Raw genomic sequence first — 19,579 nt, forward strand, 5'->3', positions numbered from 1 at the left:
CAGACAAACCATATTCCTTATTACATTTTGTCATTCTGACTCATTTCCACAATTGCCACAGAAATTGTTCTGAAGTTGCCTTTAAATAAGTCTAACCTAAGCAACACTGAATTCTCTGGCGTGTTTATTTTCTTACGCATAAATAGAGGAATAGCGAAGTGCTTCACATAGAACAAGAAACAACAACACCCACATGGTCCACTCTGGCTATTTCTGACACATCCAGTTCATGTGAAAGCCTCAGCTCCTCCCTCTGCCATGAAGTCTTGAATCATTCAGGAACTCTGCCTAAAAAAGAAATTGAAGAAAAGCTGCAAGTTAATGTGCTGTAGAAATCCTGACAAATGAAAACTGAGCCCGAAAATTACTAAAAAGAACTGGTAGAATTCTATCATAATTAATGAAGGGCTCAAATCAAGTATGTTATTATTATTATTATTATTATTATGTAAAATGATTGTACAGAGCAATATTAGGTAAAATAAAAAAGTTAAAAAAGAAACAAATTTATATAAAAAATATCAGATTGAAAATCTGCTAGTTTTCCCTTTTCTTTTAATCATTCCTTGCTTTATTTTTATCCTGGGGATACATTTCCCACAGATTTTAATTGACAATGTATTTCATCTTTTGTCGTAACACACAGGTTCATCTTATCTCACGTTTTTTGTCATCGCAGAATCCCACCAATGATATTTATTTGTTTTTTAAAAAAGTAATTTATGTAATTCTCCCAAAATGGTGCTCTGGAATTTAAAACAATTTAATTCACTCAGGTGCGGAGGATAGGAGCCGCAAGCAAAACAAAGCCACTGTACGTACCCGCCACTTATGTGACAGAAGTGCCGATCGCTCCGATGCCATCCACCCAGCGCATGGTCATGTCCACCTCACTGAACTCAAACTTCAGGACGCCGCCAAAAGTATTGCTCACTCCAAGTCCAACAGACCTGAAGGGGACTAATCAGCGCCAAGGTACACAAGGTAAACTGTACAGCAGAGGTGTTGTCATCTCTTCCGTTAACTTCACTGACACGTCTTTCTTCATTCAGTGAACAGAATCCTTTGCCGCTCCATGGAAAACCTCAACTCCCACAGTGCCTTCCACAGGCAGGAAAACACCAACACCAACAATGGTTTCTCCACGCCTCTCTCTGGTTTCGCCATCATTGCCAACGATTCCTCTTCGGGTCACCTCACCGTCCCGGAGTCCTCTGTTGGCGTCGCAGGTCAAACTCACAGGGTCGTCCCCATGATCACACGCAGCCAAAGCTCCAGCAACCTTCCCGAAAACTCAATGGAGAACCCGTACGATGAAGTGGGCGGGGGCATCAGCACTAGAGTCAGCCATAGATCCCCGAGGAAATCCAGCAGCCAGTGGGACATGGTGGGGTCTGCCTCCAAGAAAAACCACCTCCAGGTAGGACCAGTATTTTGACCACCTGATGCAAACTCTGCGCTCCAACTGTATCTCTGATTTTCTGGGTCATGTGAGATGGAAATAATTTTGCACCGATGAGCGGCAGGTACCGATCCGAGGTTACACGGTCTGGACGCGTCACTTAACTGCCCTCTCCTCTGCCATTGTAAATCTCTGTCATACGCACAAGAGACCGGAAGTTTGATACAATTTTAATCTCCAAAAATGAAGTCATTCATTTGTCCATTTGTGAAAAGTAGATCAGAAGCAATTTTGCAATCCCAGATATAGCCGCTGACGTGTTATTTGATTAACTTCTGTACTTGACCCAAATAAATTCTGCAGAGCTGCAATCATGTTCCTATTGTCATGACGACAGCGCATCACTGCGTTACATCAGAGATTATATAAGGCAACTGGAAGAGAAATAAAGGTTATCCGTCTCTTCCTCTTGAGTCCAAACTAGTTTGAGGCTCTAAAGCTGCTTGTTTAGTAGAAGAAAATAGAGCTCCAATTTGGCTGCAGTTTCTGTGCCAGTCTGTCTAAAGAACGTTATTAATACCTTTGGGACCGATTAGCTTGGCCGTTTTCTATTTCTCAGTTAAACGTAGCATTAATGTTACCCCAATATGTAGATGTCATTATTTGTCAAAGGCAGAAAAAAATAACAGTTCGGGGAAACGCTATACAAAACAATCCAGTATTTTGAAAAGGAAAACAGATTTAAATGCTATGAATGTCAGTAATGTTTTTAAGATTCTAAAAAAGTTCATCTCTTCTAAAACAATTAGATGAATAAACTGCGCAGTTGTTCCGGGCCCCTAATATATATATATATATATATATATATATATATATATATATATATATATATATATATATATATACCTCAACAGTAGTGGCGTCGACTCTGAGTTATCTATCCATTATGATGGTTTGACTGAAGAAATTAACTGACACATTTGCACATGACAGAGAGTATCTGCGGGGCCCAAAACCTCCTCCACCTCTGGCTGTTCCATTCCGGTCCACTGGAGGAGCCACAGAGAAGTAACTTCACAGATTCTTGTGCATGCACGAAGGAATGTCTGCATGCACCTAAATAATGAGAAGCATTGTCCACCTGAATTATTGCTGGACAATCAATACTGATTGTTTTTAATTTACTGAATTCACCGATAAACATGGCGTCATCCACCAGTCACTAGCAGCACTGGCAGAGTGTTACATAACAGGGTTAAAGCAGCTGTCCGGTCAATCAGGGAATTCATGCTATTGCTACTTTTCGTGGAAAGATGAGCTTCAGTACATGTTTCCTCAATTAATTTCTGAGGATTTGTTGGTCTCATGCCTTATGTCTGTCGGATCGGAGTGATAACATGCATCTCCATAACCTCCCTTAATCCAAAAGTGATGAGAGAAATGAGTAGCACAGATATATTTTTCCAAGTATCCACTGTGGAGGGCTCCTTTGCTTTTACATACACAACAGCAAAGCTGAGAGTCTGCTTCCCAGCTTTGAATAGCCGTGCTTGTGTAGCAGCATCGTCTTAAAAACAAAAGTTTTATTTCATATTTTTGTTGGTGAAGCCTGGCTATTTCCAGCAAGATATCAGTTTTGAACAACAAAACAGTGTTTTATTACTATATTTATGTGGTGTGTCTGTCCCCTCCTCCAGGTCCCAACAGAGTCTTATCTCTCCCAGCTGTCGTGGCAGGAATCCCCCCTCTATAATCAAATACAGCAAGAGAAACGTTCCTCCCAGGAGCCTCCGATGCCCAGCCCCGGTCAGCGCCCTCTCCAGATTATGGATCTTTGGGAACAGTACTTGGACCCGTCGTCACTAAGATGCTTCTACGTCAACACTGTCACCAAGGAGAGGTCGTGGAAACCACCTCGACGAGCCCGCGGAGTCAACACCAGCAAAGTCAGCGCAGTCCAAATAAATACTAAGCCATTTCACCTTAATATTTGCAGGTTTCTGTATTTGTAATGTACTTGTGTTTGTGTGTTCAGGAGGTCAGTGTGATGCAAACGCTGCCCAGAGATGCAAATCATCTTTCACTTCCTCTTTCTGCTGCTGGCAATGGAACCATGCACAGGGTAAGGTCCACAAACTGACTACTGCTACTAGAACTAGCCACAAAATTGTGTCTGTGTGGACTGTAAGACAGGGGCCAAACTCTAGGTCTGGGCAGCCAAATCCCTCCAACCAAGTTAGTTTATGTGACTCAGAAGAGCCTTAACATACAGATAGTTTGCTTAAAATTAAATGTATTACCAATTCTAAGAGCTCCAAGAAGTAAACTGTGTGTGTGTGTCTTCCAGTAGAGCTGGTGGAGAAGGGGGACAATATCGCTCTTAACACAGGCTGTGTGCTTCTTTAAGAGGAGTCACCGCCTGAATTAGGGAGAGAAATTAGAAATTGATCTTGGCATTTATTCCCTTAGCTCCTCTCCACATCACTCAGACTGTTATTTAAAGTATTTAAACTACGGGAAGATTTTTTTTTCTCACCAGTATGATGTTACAAAATAGGGAGAGTCGAGGCGTAATTTACAGCCTTAGCAACAGGAATGAATGAAAAGGTACTTTATAAAAGCACAGTAGAGAGAGAGTACAAGTACTTAAACAACTTGCTTTCACGATTTCAAGACCAATTTCAGCAATGTTAAGGCCAGGAATTTCCCATGTTCCCAAGCCAGAGTGGAAGTTATGTCTCCTTGTCATATAGTTCCTCCCAGGAGGATTCTCTTTGAAGGCAGACAGGAACCTCATTGTGTCCTCAGCTCGATGCTCTGTTTTATCATGTTTTTAATCCTGACCCGGAGATCTGGACTTTGCTGAAGTTGTAGGTGATTGTCTCCCGTAGAAATAGAGAATAGTCATCCAAGTGAGGTGGTACAAGCCCTCTACTGCAGGTTTTCATGCATGTCCAGCAAGTCCTTGGGGCACATGCAGAACCTCATGATTCTGAGGTCACGGCTGGGTAGGATGAAAATTTAATGCCCATAATAACAGCTGTTATGCCTTCACACATGTGCCATTAAATCGGACCAAATGGATTTGAAGTCCAAACAGAGCGGAACGTTGCCACTATTTATCAAACCAGTACCGGCCACGATTTGTCACCCAAAGTTCAGGGAGTGTGCCCAGACTTTGCACCAGAGTAAAGCCGAGCAAAGCCAAATTAAAGAGGAGATTACATTTCAATAGTCGCTCTATCATTTACAGGCCAACATCTCAGTGTTAGTGCTGTTTTTATTCTTTTTTTTTTTAGTCTTAATCCACCAGGGGAATAACAAAGTAATGCCGTAGATGAGCGCCGAGTCACAGAGGGGGGGCCAAGGAGGCTTTTAATAATCCCAAACTAAATGTCACCATGTGTAAACCACTCACTGAAACCTGCTATCAGCTCGTCATGACCCCACGGATGGCGTCACTCTTCTCTTCTCCTTGTGCATTCGTTTCCTTTCTGACGCGGAAATACAGCTGTTGCTGCAGATGTGAGGATTTTCGGGAGATCTCAGGGGCAACTGTCAGATTGACCTGTCGTCCAAATCATCGACCACGTCACTGTGGCGAAGCATCACAGGCTGCCTGACTCAGATTGTTAGAGATTAGCATTTTGCATCCAGGGGTTGCGTTACCCCAACATTGCGTCAGTATTTCAAATTTAATGTTGCTCATCAAAAAGAAAAAAAAAAAGTCAGCATGATCAAAGGCTGGATTCTCCCATCAAGCGAGTGTGAGCCGCTGCCCTGCGACCTATTTATGTCACTTGATATTCTCAGGTACATGTTCTATCAAAGAGCTGCTCAGCTGATGATATATAATGCACGTATATGTGCCGCGTGACATTTGCAGAGCGCGCAGGTGATGAAGCCCAAGTGACACGTGATCACACGCGACAGCAAACCGGCGGTGACGCTGTTTGAAGTCTCACCATGTCGATTGCTTCTGATTTAATGTGAGCATTTGCCAAAATATTTCTGATGTAATCGTCTGTTTTACATTCATTCAGATTAACCATCTTAATTTTATGGAACGCTTTTACTTACTTTACCTTTAACACGCTCCAGTAAAGTGCTGCCTGCTGTCTCCAGACAGTCACGAGTGTGACTTCTAAATATGAAATATATGGAGAGCTCACCTGATAAGTGACATTGAAATTTACTGTGTTATCAAGTTGTTTTCTTATTTATTATTGTATTATCCAGGTGAGCAAACTGATTGAGAAACTGAACACACACACACACAAAAAAACTGTTTTCTTTTTACTATTTGTGTTTTGCATCCATCCATCTGTCCAGACATAAAGCCTTTGACATTAGAACAATAAAGTGAAGCGCTCACTGCGCTGTTCGACCATGTGCATCCTTAACCGGCAGTTTCCACCTTTCCTCCGGTGCAGTGGTGCTTAAGACCGGCCGCCGAGTGACACGGCTACATACACAATGGGACGAACAGTAACTATTAGAAGTGAACTATTGGAGCTGGTTGATGTTTAAGAGCTGATTTCTCTTCAAGTCGCTGGTGGTTGGTTAAAATGTGCACGTGCACCGAGCCAATTGGGGCGGCGGAGTTATGCAGAGGAGAGAGAGAATGGATGCAGTGCAGGTTTAAATCTCAGGAAATTAACACTGTAGTCAGTGAAAGAAACCTGTTCCTTCTTCATTTTACCCTCATCCACACAGGCTCACATGAGGAGCAGTCACAGAATACGGTATATTATGATTCAGTTGAACAAATATGTAAATAATCTATACAATTCAAAGACAATTGAAGGAGTCTGTTTTTTGTTTTAATAATTAATTTCAATTTCACACAGGTTCTATTGCTTAACGTCAATTGTGAAAATTGTAAAACAGTTTTTATTTTTTTATACGCTATAATAAAATATTACAGCAGTCACCACAGCAACACAACAACAGGTGACCGCTCAGAGAGTTTGTGTGTTTGCTCAGACACATGAATTGCATTAACAAACGTGGCATACAAGGCTGAAGATGCCTTAAATGATGCAGCTAAATCATCAAAACATGAAAAATTATAGTTCAAGCAAATAATTTAGAGGATGTGCAAAGATGTAAAAGCTGAATGTTGGGAGCTAAGTTGTCAATGAATGTCCTGAGAGGCTGCCAGAAGCCAAAGCCCAAGAACTATCAGTGTGTAGGGCATGACAGGCACGTGGATCGACTAGTTTGGGGAGGAAAAAGAAGAACTTTCACTAACATTCATTTTTTATGTTGAGCAAGGGGCTGACTAACATTGTCCTACTATTTAGACCACACTTAAAAATGTGTTTAACCATGGAAATTTATTCTTTTTTATAATATTCCTCGGAAAATGTAACTTCATGGTGTATATGTCAACACCTCTACTCATAAGTTTTTCCAAGTACAGCATTTCACAATGAAAACATTGCTCCACTGTACAGGTCTCGCAGGAGAAGAGCTGTCATCAAGTCAGTTGTGGTTATTGTTGCAACATTGTTTAACGTTTGAAATTATCAGGTTCAGCTCACACCTTCCTGGTTGAGCTGCGTAATAGAAAAACGATGACCTCGCTGGTGTGGCAGCTTCCCTCTAGAAAAGGGAAGTGCGAGCCGATTCTGACATGACAGACTTTCTTTTTTTTCTCTGAATTTCATTCTGGGACAAATAATGAGACGTAACCATGGACCTGACGGATTCGTGCTCTGATAATAATCCTTTTAAGTTGTTTGACTGGAACTCGGGGACGATCAACTCAACTGCTGTAAGTTTTTGCTCGAGTTGCCAACACGGTTGTACGTGGAGCTCCGGCGGCTTTGTGGAGCGGTTGTCAGTAGCCTGTTATGATTGTGTTGATAAGAAGGTCCAGATATGTTGGACACTTGTGCGCTGCCATTTAAGGCGCATGCAGGACATGTCTGTAGTTTTCCTGTGACACCTGAGAACATTTGGGGGTCTCACAGTGATGGGCAGAGGATGTGGTTTTGGTTGACTGCCTTTGTGGCTAATCAACATCCTGTTTCATATGTTGGTTGATTTTTACAAGGCTCATGTTCAAAATGTTTTTAGAACCTGCTCAGATAAGTGCTTTATTATTTATTGTCCATTAAATGTATCGCTGTTTGTTAACTTTGGCTGTTTGTCCTCCTGTGACATCCTCCATCGTTTTTCTGTAGCTGTCACCAGATTTCCTGTTTGGTAGTCATCCGAGGAGCTCAGATGGTGGCTTGGCTATGAAACAGGTGAATCCAACTCTGCTTGTCACTCTAGTTCCAACCGAACCTGGAGATTTTCACTCTGCAATTTCGACTGTGAAGCCACAGCTTTATTGGTAAAAGGATCGCAGGACGCCTCTTTCCTCTGCTCCTTTATATTAGAGGAGACTTGACACCACTTTTTCTTGCTGATTCTGATCCCTTCTTTTTTCCCTCTCTTCAGTTATGATACTGGCTACATTCAGCATAATTGTCTGAAAACTCACGGAGAAATAAGTTGGCTGGCAAAATAAGTGAAGTTGTGCAATACTGCTATGTCTTCATGAATTATTCAGCCTCAACAGCATTTGACGTAGGTCAATAAGATCCATCAGAACTAGACAAACATCTGAGATGATTTAGAATGTATCGGCTACAAATCGTTCAAGAGTGCCTAATGGCACTACGAGTGCCATTCATTTCTGTTTTTTTTTTTTTTTTTTTACCCAATATTGTTTTACATTTACTTTTATATCATTTATATCATTCTTAGTGAGCTCAGTCAGACAGCTGGTGGTGGTAGCATCACAGAGCTGCTAACACACAAGGCCCGGACCTTTTTACTCTTCTTTAAATAAGCCAACTGTTGTTTTAGAAATGATATGGTGCCATTATAAGGGTTTTTGTGTGACCTTGGACGCAAACAAGCGAAGCAAATCTACATTTCAAACATTACCGTCACTAATACTTCCATGCGTTCTTTGCGTTGGTTTTGCTGTTCACCAATATATCCACCAGGGGGAGCAGCCCAAACTCAAACATTTATGAGAACAACAAACACCAATACAAACATGGCGACTCTGGAAGAAGCATTAATCATGTACCTCTTACACAAAAGACGAAACAGTGGCAGCATTGTAGGAGGCAGTGGTCAGTGAGGCTGTTAGGTATATGGCGACTGGAGGATGGACAGTTTCTGCCATTGTTGTGTCTTCTTCATGTCTCATTAGAGCTATGTATCCGGTTGTATTGCTCCGTTTGGTCTGTATTCATAAGCTTTCTGGAGACATGCAGAAATACGGACAAAATAATCGCAGAGCGCAGACAGAAGGCTCCGTCCCTATCCGGATCCATACGTAATGTTCAGCATAAATGGACCTTAATGGTGGTGGCCTTCTAAGGGCATGGCCACGGCCTTTTAACTGTGGAACTACTGATGAGTTTAAGCTGTTCTCTTACAAGTGACGCTTGCAGACGATTGTTAGTTTGAACAGAGGGATTCCAAAACGGATGTGATCAAGTCTCTTTCCGTGTCGCCTGATAAATCTCCTCGCTTTGGACACGCCTGTCACATCAAGCGGGGAAGAGACCTGGGAGCTGTCGGTCACTCTTAAGGTGACAGGCCAGATGGCTCAGAAGCACGAGATTAATGGTGAGCCGTTCTCATTTTTGCCCTCTGACTGGTTTAATCGCCCTCTTGCTGGTGATCATCTGACCCCTGGCTGATTGATTTGAAAGAAAGACGCCAGCTCATCATTCACAGAAGAGCTTGAAGGAGACTACGTGAAGGACAAAGGTCATATATTGCCGTTGCATTTGCGTGAAATTAGAAATGAACATGGCGCTGTACTTTTTAAAAACACATCTGTCCAATTCAGACCCGGGCAAAGCGAGACCAGAGGGCAATCCGAATAAGACTGAGTAAAGCAATAGAAGTACATTTACACTTTTTTTTCTTATTCCCCATTTCTAAGAACATTTCAAGTCTATTTTATGTGTGTGTGTGTGTATATCCCAGCCTCTCGTCCAATGACTGCTGGGATAGACTCCAGTACTGTCCGCATCCCTAAACAGGACTAAGCCCTGGTTCACTGACTTTGGCTAAATGATGAAGTTTTAGCACATCACGCCTTTTTATCCATCAGATTATTACTATTGACAGATAAATATTTTTTCACATTTTGCCCACATTTCTTACACCATGACACTGATGCCACAGATGTTATGGCGGATGAATATGTAAATAAATTCTACATCAGGGCTTCAATTCACTGCATAAATGAAGCCACATTACACAATCGGACGTCAGAACAGCGTCCATGATGAAGGAGACTAAATGAGATTTCACTGATAGACGGAAATTTAAGATAAAAAAAAATTGGACAGAAACACCAACAATTTTGTGCAGCAGACAGTTAGCCCATCGCTGGATCATACGGAGAGAGGTTTGACTTTCACTCCGACCTGGGAACGTTTCAGGACCCTCAGTGGAAACTTAATTTCCAGTGGTTTGTCCAAGATAAATGAATGAATTCCTCCTCCAAGTTTCCCCCAGACATAAATCTGAGGTGTTTCGTCAGCATAAACTCTGCCTCCTCATGAAAATCAATGATCCCTGGATGTAAAATCTGCACAAATGGCACTACCACTGTAAAGCTGCTGAATTCATTAAAGCCGCTATAGTATTTCCATTCTCCGAGATCAGCGCTTATGCTTATCAAGGTGGCGAAATCGCAACTCATGGTGTTTAAAAAAAGGTTGTTACCCAAGCACTTGGAGCTGCAACATGTTGCATCACAGCGGGGCGTGGGCGCTGGTGCTTATAAGCTCTTTTTTTAGGCCTCCTCTCTTTGCAAGGGAGCAGATTTGCTGGTAGTGTTTATCCCCCATGGATGGAGAGATGGCAAACATTAGCAGGGATGTTGAGACTGATGAGTTCTCTCTTCATTGAGGCGTGCCAGAGCTGCATGGTTTTACATGACGACGCGCATTTGCATGTTGCATGGAATCAGAACCGAGATGTTCGGCAGTTGGAAATTTTCGCGTGAATAATTGCCACCTCTGCGTCATTTTGCCCTTCTAAGGAAGTCAAGTGGAACCAATTGACTTCTCATTCCAGTGTCTGCTTCTCTAGTCAGTACAGAAATCAGTTGAGTGTGGAAGGTGTGAAGACGATGACTGAGGTCACTTGAGGTTAACGCTTCATTTTACTGAAACATCTAAAACATCTGGTCAAAGATATAAGCTTTCATCCATTCATCTTCCTCCACAAATCCGAGACCAGGTCGCGGTGGCAGCTGCCTGATCAAAGAGACCTAGGCTTCTCTATGACCAGTAACGGCCAGGTCTTCTGGGTAAATGCTCAGATAAACTGAGGGACCTAGTCGGAGGGCCTCCTCCCATTTGGACATGCTTGGAATACCTGACCATGGAGGCATTATAAAACTCTCACTGTGGACCGGCAGTCTCTCCAAGATGACTTAGCTCCTAGCCCCAAGGGAGAGTCAGAAACCCTGCAGAGAAAGACCACTGATCAGACCACTGTCAGCACAGACAGACGAATGGTCTCCACTCCAATCTGTCATGCTCACACTCCATCTTTCCCTCACCTGTGAACTAGACCCCAAGATACATGCTCTGCACTACCACATCTCTTCTATCCTTTCCACCCTTTCCTGATTTTTTTGTCCTCCTCATGATTGCTGTTACTTTTTACTTGAACTTTGTGTAGAAATGTATCTCATTTTGCACTGCAAATACTCCCTGAACTCACTACCGGCAGCTGAAGTCCTGATGCCATTACATGTGTGTATAAATAGTCCAAAGGTTTCAATGGTTGTGCTGGTTCTTTGACAAAACCGGACCCCAGACCTTTTATTTTTCACTCACTTGTCAGTAGTTCTTTTGCTTTGTCTGAACCTCCCCCCCTCGTTCTGTCCACCTGAAGAGCATGCAGCGCGCAGTCTCCTCTGACACCTTGTGCACGTTCAACAAAGTTGACACGCAGTCTCGCCAATCTGAACTCCTGCATGACATCAAGCCGCAGCTCTGCCACTCTCAGTCCATGGTCCTGCCTGACAATGGCAAGGTATTCACTCTTAACTCAAGAGCCCCGCGCTACAGTCACGAAGGCTGTCTGAAGCTTCCTCATCTTGTTTCTCCAGCTCGTCCAGCCGTGCAGAGATTTCCCCTGCAACCTCGCCAACATCGTCGTGGAGCCTCCCTCACCGGGAAGTTCGCCCGACAGTGACGGCAGCAGACCGGTCAGTGAAGGAAGCATCAGTGCTTTTAAGATTCCTGCAAAGCAACATTAATGTTAGAGTTGGTTGGTGTTACAAAAGAACAGTGACATTCTTCAGCTGACATTCTCCATTGTTTCAGGAGTTGGAAAAAGCTGGACTCCTCAACAAAACCAAAATCGCAGAAGGTGGACGCAAACTCAGGTGCCTTCTTGTTTTCGAGAACGTCCTCCCACAGTCCGTACTTTCATAATATACAAGCAGCTAGCAAGTTCCTGCCATTCCTCTCACAAGCCCCAAAGTGCACTGCAACGGTCGAACTTTTGATAAATGTTGGCAGGTGACTGTTTAAGTGATATGCCCCCCAAAACTGTCGCCCTGCAGGAAAAACTGGAGTCCATCTTGGGTCGTGTTGGTGGGAAACAGTCTGGTTTTCTTTAAAGACCCGAAGTCTCAGACGCCGTCCAGCTGGGTGGGTTAGCGCTTCATAGACTGAGATCATGGAGTGTTCACCCAAATGCTTTGAATAAAATGTCAAATGGCTGTTTAAAAACAGAAACCAGGCAACAGTCGACCGGAGAGCAGCGTGGATTTACGAGGAGCGCAACTTCACTGGGCCAATGAGCTTTCCAGCAAGAAAAACGTCTTCAAGGTAACAGTGTTTGTAGTTGAGGTACTGCTGTCACTTTTCATATTAGAGGCAATGTTAGTAGGTTTTGTTTAGCATTATAGCCACACTAAAGCTTGATACCTACCCTGGCTTATATATCCTCTTTCAAATAGTAGCTGTTTTCATATGAGGACTATAAAATCCCATTTAGTTTGTGATGAGGAAAATGGCATTCACTTAGCGCCCTTCCAACACAGGTGCTGCTCGAATTGCTTTACATGAAATACACATCAGGTAATGATTCAAGACAAAAACAATACAATAATTTGAAGAATTCAGAAACCAGCCATACACCCATGCAGTCTAGGATATACACACACATACACACATATATGTATTTGAGAGGATGTTGGGGACTGGCTGTTATCGTACAGCCTACACCCGGAACCAGATCAGGGGCCAACATGTGCAAGAGAAAAGCACCACCCAAATGCCCCCTATTTGTGGCCCAGGTTAGGCAGCCCCTAGTTGGGGAATACCCAAGATAAAAGTAGTAGTGAGACAGAAAAGTTCAGTCACTTCTGAGGAAGTAATAATACTGTTGTATGACAGTTATTTTCTGACGTTCTGTTACTTCTGTGTCATTGCAATGTTGTAAGATAAGAGTCAAGATGCCATACAAGGATTCAGAATTGTTTTCAAATCAAGAAAATAAATAAACATTCAGAAATAGATTTGTAATAAATACATTATTTCTGGACTTCATGATTGGCACCATAGAAACATGAAGCTGTCAGAGCACAGCTTGTGGAGCTGCAAATATACGGGTGGAGGACCACATGTGATTTCCGGGCTGCACTTGGAGCATGTGTGCTACCGTGTCACTGAAGACCGAAGTCTGTTTGTGCTCAAACAACATCAAGAGTTGAAGGTCTTTACGGTGTGTTTCAGTTAAGGACGGTCACTGGAAACGAGTTCCTGCTGCAGTCAGAGACGGACTCTCTGATTGATGAATGGTACAAGACCATCAGGAGTGTCATCGACAGACTGGTGAGACACTCAAATTACAATCTGTCAGGACTTGGCTACAGAAGCTGTGCCAGCCAAACCGAGGCCCAGACAGATCCACAGTGATTCCTGAGGGTTCACTGTTGTAATCCCATCCTCCAGGACCGTGAGAACCCTCTGGACAATGTCCTCCTCTACTCTCTGAGGAGGGCGGGCAGCGTGGAGATGCTGGACAACAGTGGAGACGAGGATGACAAGAGGACGACACGTAAGTTCACTTCATTCTCACTCTTTCATTCACTCCATCTTTCCCTCCATCAGTCTGGCTCTATCATTTCTATTTTCTCTCCACCTCCAGGCTTCCTCCACCCCTCCATACTCTCTTCCATTCTCTCCTCCATCCAGCCCACTTATATTTTCTCATGGCCACCGTGGCAGATCATCCCTCCCTCCGTTCTGTCACACCTCCGCCGTCGACCGGCTCTACCGCTCTTCATTCTCACCACCATCCCTTCTCATCTGCTGTCTAGCCCCGCTCGCAATCGCCCTGCACTCACCTGCTCCTCCCACTCCTCCCTCTCTTCTTCTCCCTCCTCAGTCCCCCGCTCGTCGTCCAACCTGGAGAACACGGAGAAGAAGAGGGTGAAGACGCGTCTGAAGAAATTGATTCTGAAGCGGCCTCCTCTGCAGGCCCTGCAGGAGAAAGGCCTCATTAAAGGTACAATTCTGTTTGAAGTTCCAGCTCCTCTAATGCTTCTATCCTTTATTTAGCAGCAGCAGGACTGAGCTTTCTCTTTCGTCCACGTTTGAATTTTACTTTTCCTATCTGAGGGAAGATTAAAACGTTGAGAATAATAGACTGGAAGAAGAAAGGTGGCTTCCCTGACTGCTGGTTACAACATTTTTCCAACTTTACACAAACTCTGGCAGTATTCAAGCACTAGGAGGCGAGATGGGATTTTCTTTTCTTTTTTTTATCTGAGTTTTACCCCATTAACTATCTACTCAACAAAATGGTTGAGAAAAAAAAAGACCTTTGAACACATAATGAAGAGGTCATAACTCCACTCTTACAGTCAAAGTCAAAATAAAAAAAGTTTACATTTTTAAGTCAATAAATTAATTAAAAAATCTAATTTAAAAATCCAATTGTAAATAAATATAAAAATAAAATATGTGTAATTGTCAAAGTCAATTTAAAAACTACGTATATTTATATGTGGAACATTAAATTCAAATAAAAAAATTTAAATGTAAATATGTAAAAAATGTCATTAAAAGAAACTAATTATGAATACACATAAAATTGTAATTAAAAGCAATCAGACTCTAAATACACATAAAAATAAAATCCTGGTGCAATGTTTTTTTGTGACTTGTTTTTAAACAATGGCATCGAAGCCCCGCCTCTCTATTTCACTGAGGCGATTCCCATCTGACCTGGGTGACAAATATTTTGAGTGAATCAGTGTTTATTTCAATTTTATTTCAATACATTTCAGATAAATTACAGACATTTCAAACGTTACGGTTCAATATGGTTAATTTTTTGGTGTTCCACAAGAAGTTCCCCGTGTTCAAACTAAACAAGCGAATGGAGATGTGCAGTTATACTGTGTGCTTTAAAGTCTTGTTACTTCCCTCAATAACCTGCTGTCATAGAAATATGGGTGGTGGTAATACAGAGTTCTGTCTATCATTCTTGCCTTAGACAGCATTATTTCCCTCCATTTTTTTAAATGCACCAAGACATTATATGGCAATGTTTATGTAATAAAACAATGCTGTTGTTTTTTTGAAGCAATATTGTCTTTTTTTTAAAATATTTTTAGCAACAAATACAACCAGTAAACTGTGGGTAGCCGGACAAGAGTATTGCATGCTGGGGGGCACTGAAAAAGAAATGTGTGAAGCACTTGCTCGGCCAAAAACAGAGAAATTGATGTTACGAGAACAGAATTTGATGAAAGATGGAATGCGGATGAATTAAAAAAACGCTTTAATGCTAATGGAAGAGCTAATTACGGTAAATTTAGCTTTAAAAAGTTAAAAGGTTGAACGATACCATGTCAGATTTTAGACTCTTATTCAAAGTTGAGGTTAAGGTTTTAATTTTCATTTTGGTCGCCATGTTGGTTTGTTTTGTTGGCTTTGAATACACATCTTCTTCTCTGTTTGAAACAAGGGTTTGCAGCGCCCCACAAAGGCCTGGTGGGTGCAATACAGCGCTCATGTGGACACACATTTTTTCCAAAGCGTATGGAGCACGAAAAAAGATGGGATCGGTAAAGACATGGTCTGAGAACACCCCATCCACAGGAGAGTAAAATGGTGGTGAAAGTTGGGAGTGAGCAGTTCTATAGAATGTACAGTGGCTGATGTCGGCGAGCTGCTGAGTTGCATCACCACCTCTGCTCAAACCCAGTTTCCTCCTGCAGTGAGAAGCAAACCCATCTGCTTTATTGACACAAATAAAGAGCTCTTACATCATGTCCTGGTACAAGTGCGAGTATTTGATGCCGAATCCTCCTTAAAAGCCGCTCTCCCTCCTCAGATCAGGTGTTCGGCTGTCGTCTGGAGATGCTGTGTGAGCGCGAGAAGAGCACCGTCCCTCGCTTCGTCAGGATGTGCACCGAGACTGTGGAGAGGAGAGGTAGGAGGAATCAAAGAGGTTTCAGCCTGAGAGGAATGTTTGCCAACTCAAACAAACAGAATCAGGAAGCTGACAGCTGACGGAGATCTAAATGGGAGAAAATGGACTTGTTTATTCGGAGCTGCGGATAAATATTTGATCGAGTGAGGAATCAGTCTTTTGACGGAATTGGACTCTCATGATTTTTTAATCTCTGCAGGGAAGCTTCATTTGCATTCTCACGATATAGAGGAGGAGATAGAAAATTAACCAAAAGGTCAGGTCATCTTCATGTTCATGAGTCAAATATGATGTTCATGATGAGTGAGATTGTAAAAGGGAAGTCTGATATCTGGGGCGGAACTGACAGTGCAGAGGCAGAAACCTTCGCAGAATCCAACCCTGGATGGCTCCCACTCATCCACGTACGTTGACTGACAGGTGAATGGAGTGAAATATATAGAAAAAAGAAAAGAAGAAAAGTGTGTCTCTCACACACCAAAGAAAGTCACCAAAGAAAGACTCTCCAGAAACCTCCAGTTTTCTGGGTTAATACAGAGGTATCCACGAGACAGATGCCTCCTCAGCTGACCTCCCGTCTGACCTGAGTCTCTCCTGGATGACTGAGGTCTTCACCCTGCCTCTGAGGGAGACAGAGCCAAGGCCTTTAGCTCAGCTATCTCTTTACCACGACAGGCTGATACAGACTCCCTACACCAGTCAGTGTCACTCCCCCACAGACACCTGAACTGACTGAGAGCCATGAATGTAGAAGAGCTGTGACTGTGATCTCATGGTTCGGACACTCCACATTGGTAGACAGATGCATGGTAGAAAAATGAGCTGGTAATATGCCGCCTGACATTGAAGGTGGGTTTTAACTCAGAAGGCTGTGAACAATTTGGTTGGAAATACCAGATCAGCAATGCAAAAACAATACTCCTCTGTGTAGACATTGTGTTGACTGAGGCAGGTGAAACCTTGATGGATCCACTAGTCAAGGGAAGTAAGAAAATAGTTAAAACTGAAAATGACTGCAGGTCAATTAAGTCCTTGTATTAATGAGCAAAGTTTGGACCAAAAAAATCCAATGTATGTAGTCAAATATGCATCTGAAATTTCAGTTATACTTTATATAAAGCTCTCATGATCCATCATACATTAAGAAGACATCGAAACACATTGATTATGTTTTAAATATGAGTTTATGAATGCTGACAATTATGAATGACCACTTACTAAAAGGTTTGTTTAGTATTCTAGCGTGCAGAATTTAAGTGAATAATGTTATTTGTAACAAGATCAGAGTTACGGTTCGGTCTTCTTCAGTCTTCATTAACTAGATGAAGATATAATTTATTATACTTAACGTTGTCATGAGTCACCAAACATGAGTATGAACACTCAAAACATGTTATATGAAGTCGTATGCATTATGATGTCTTATGAAGGCACTAATAATGGATCACACTGTGGTAGACCAAGGTATTCAGACTCTCTTGAAATGTGATATATTATCATAAAAATCTTGGAAAAAATGTTTTTTTTTTGTTTGTTTCTTTATTTGTTTCAAAAGCTGTGGCTACAATATACAGACATAAGCAAATGCAAGTGTTTTTCTTTCCTTGGTTGTTTACAAGAAAGACTAATAAAACTAAAATGTTGACAGTTTCAGTATGTCAGTTCTCAACATCGTCAGTTTCAAGTCAACAACTTTGGGTTACAGCAACATTTTTTTTGTTAAAGGAAGCCTAAATATTGCACAGAAATCCAGAATTCATGATGACATGAAGATGAGGATTGATGGTTGACGTGATCAAAAATATATCCAGCAAAAGACAAAATAATAGAATTGGATAGAAGTTGTGATTTAAAAAGAAAAGTATTTAATACATCTATATAATACAGTGAAATGTAAATGGTTATTTGGGAGTATAAGGCAGAAACCTTGCTAGAACCTACTCTGACTTTGAGAAAGACTCTTGACAGTCGATCTGCTGTTTAAGATCCTAACTTTTTCCTCCGCAGGTCTCCACACCGATGGCATCTACAGAGTTTCAGGAAACCTGGCAGTGATTCAGAAACTTCGCTTCCTGGTGAACCATGGTGAGAGCCTTACGGACCGTCGCGTGAAAATCCTGATCCTCGCGAGGCCCGGAGCTGTGGTGGAAATGCTCTGGTGTTATTCATAAATAATTGAATTAAAATATTCAAAAATAACGCAGCGCGTCGTCCGGATCTCTGCGTTTCCTCCGCAGGCCTCTGATAAACAAGGTAACTTTATTTTCCAGAGCGAGCTGTGACCACCGATGGCCGTTACATGTTCCCAGCAGAGTTGGTTCAAGGTAGATTTAGACTACAGCCGCCAGCGTCTGCCTGTGTCTCTGCCTGCTTTCCGTGTGCATCATGTGTCGCCCAGCGTCAGTCACAACTCATTCAGCCGCAGCAGAGATGAACTGGTGACGGTTGTTGCGGCCGTTTACTGAATGTGTGTATGTGCGTGTGTCTGCGTTCGTGCATGAGAGCACGCGTGCGTGTGATCCCTGAGGCTTCTCTGCTTCACTTTTCTGATGTAACGGAGCACAGCGGGCTGTTCAGCGGGCGCGGAAATCCGCTGCTGCCACCAAGTGGAAGAAAATGAAAACTGCATCTGATCTTTTTTTTTTAATACTCCGTTTGTTGGTGGTTTTTAACACGTTTTGTTTCGTGCCACTTTGTCAGCGTCTATGTCAAACGGCTTGGTGTCGCTTTCAGTTCAACAATAGAGTTTGAATGTCTCCCGTGTTTGTCAGAGGAGAAGCTGAATCTGGACGAGAGCGAGTGGGAGGACATCCATGTCATCACTGGTGCGCTCAAGCTGTTCTTCCGCGAGCTTCCTGAGCCGCTGGTACCATACGGCTTCTTCACTGACATTGTGGAGACCATCAGTAAGTCTTGGGCCCCTCTCCATATTTGAATGTCAGGTTAATAATCGTGTTTTATTTATGTGTGATTTCTGGTCTTAAATGCTAATTTTGATCAATGAAATGTATATCAGTTTTTCTCAATTGTTTAAGTTCATAAGCATCATATCTTATTGTCAAAAGTTCAATAATACAATACGATCTTGTGTGTTTGTCAGGTTTATGGCAGAAAATATTCTTTGATTGAGTCCTAATGATTTAAAAACACATATAATCTAATCATTGAATGTTGCTTAGCGTTGTGAGAGCTTGAGAGCCAGTGTGACTGTAGTGGACTCGCTATTGCAGAGATGATGGACTACATGGATAAAGTCGACCGTCTGAAGTGTCTCATCCTCAACATGCCGCCTCCCAACTACGACACGCTGAAGTTCATGTGCCGCCATCTGAAACGGTGAGAACGAAAAATTCAATTCATCTGACTCCGTCTTTCTTCTGTGGCTTTCCTGTGTCTCGTCGTCAAGATCAGACGGAAAGTCACGACTTCGGGGTGAAAGACAGTTGCAAGCTAGATGTAAAAATAGCTTCCAGTTATTTTCCTTAATAAGCTCATGTGGGTGGAGACTGTCCCAGCTACACAGGACTGGAGGCGGGGGACACCCTGGACAGATCATCACATCACATAAGCAGACAATGATCACAAATTAACCTGTGTGTTAATTTAAAAGAGAGTGGGGGAGGAAACCTGAGTGCGTAGAGGAAACACAAGGACAACACACAGTTGATGACGAAATCC

At 42.4% G+C, this 19,579-nt stretch overlaps 1 protein-coding gene across 11 annotated transcripts in view; it reads left to right on the plus strand.

The window, feature by feature from the left end:
• The window catches only part of arhgap9 (Rho GTPase activating protein 9), a 39,543-nt gene that overhangs the window by 14,532 nt on the left and 5,432 nt on the right, over positions 1–19,579 (plus strand). For 2 of the 11 annotated variants that reach the window (XM_053867221.1, XM_053867222.1), the window contains 18 exons: positions 777–984; positions 1,053–1,420; positions 2,396–2,470; positions 3,100–3,348; positions 3,438–3,524; positions 11,339–11,479; positions 11,556–11,654; positions 11,773–11,834; positions 12,015–12,102; positions 12,187–12,282; positions 13,192–13,290; positions 13,411–13,516; positions 13,607–13,966; positions 15,803–15,901; positions 17,909–17,986; positions 18,172–18,225; positions 18,673–18,807; positions 19,132–19,237. In XM_053867221.1, coding sequence (XP_053723196.1) covers positions 777–984; positions 1,053–1,420; positions 2,396–2,470; positions 3,100–3,348; positions 3,438–3,524; positions 11,339–11,479; positions 11,556–11,654; positions 11,773–11,834; positions 12,015–12,102; positions 12,187–12,282; positions 13,192–13,290; positions 13,411–13,516; positions 13,607–13,966; positions 15,803–15,901; positions 17,909–17,986; positions 18,172–18,225; positions 18,673–18,807; positions 19,132–19,237 — 2,510 coding nt within the window. Of the gene's footprint in view, positions 1–776; positions 985–1,052; positions 1,421–2,395; positions 2,471–3,099; positions 3,350–3,437; positions 3,525–11,336; positions 11,480–11,553; positions 11,655–11,772; positions 11,835–12,014; positions 12,103–12,186; positions 12,283–13,191; positions 13,291–13,410; positions 13,517–13,606; positions 13,967–15,802; positions 15,902–17,908; positions 17,987–18,171; positions 18,226–18,672; positions 18,808–19,131; positions 19,238–19,579 lie in introns of all 11 variants that reach the window. The other 9 variants (XM_053867223.1, XM_053867231.1, XM_053867228.1 and 6 more) reach the window with 9 other exon arrangements.

Source organism: Synchiropus splendidus, chromosome 6 (assembly GCF_027744825.2).
Source record: "Synchiropus splendidus isolate RoL2022-P1 chromosome 6, RoL_Sspl_1.0, whole genome shotgun sequence".
NCBI classification, from domain to species: Eukaryota; Metazoa; Chordata; class Actinopteri; order Syngnathiformes; family Callionymidae; genus Synchiropus; species Synchiropus splendidus.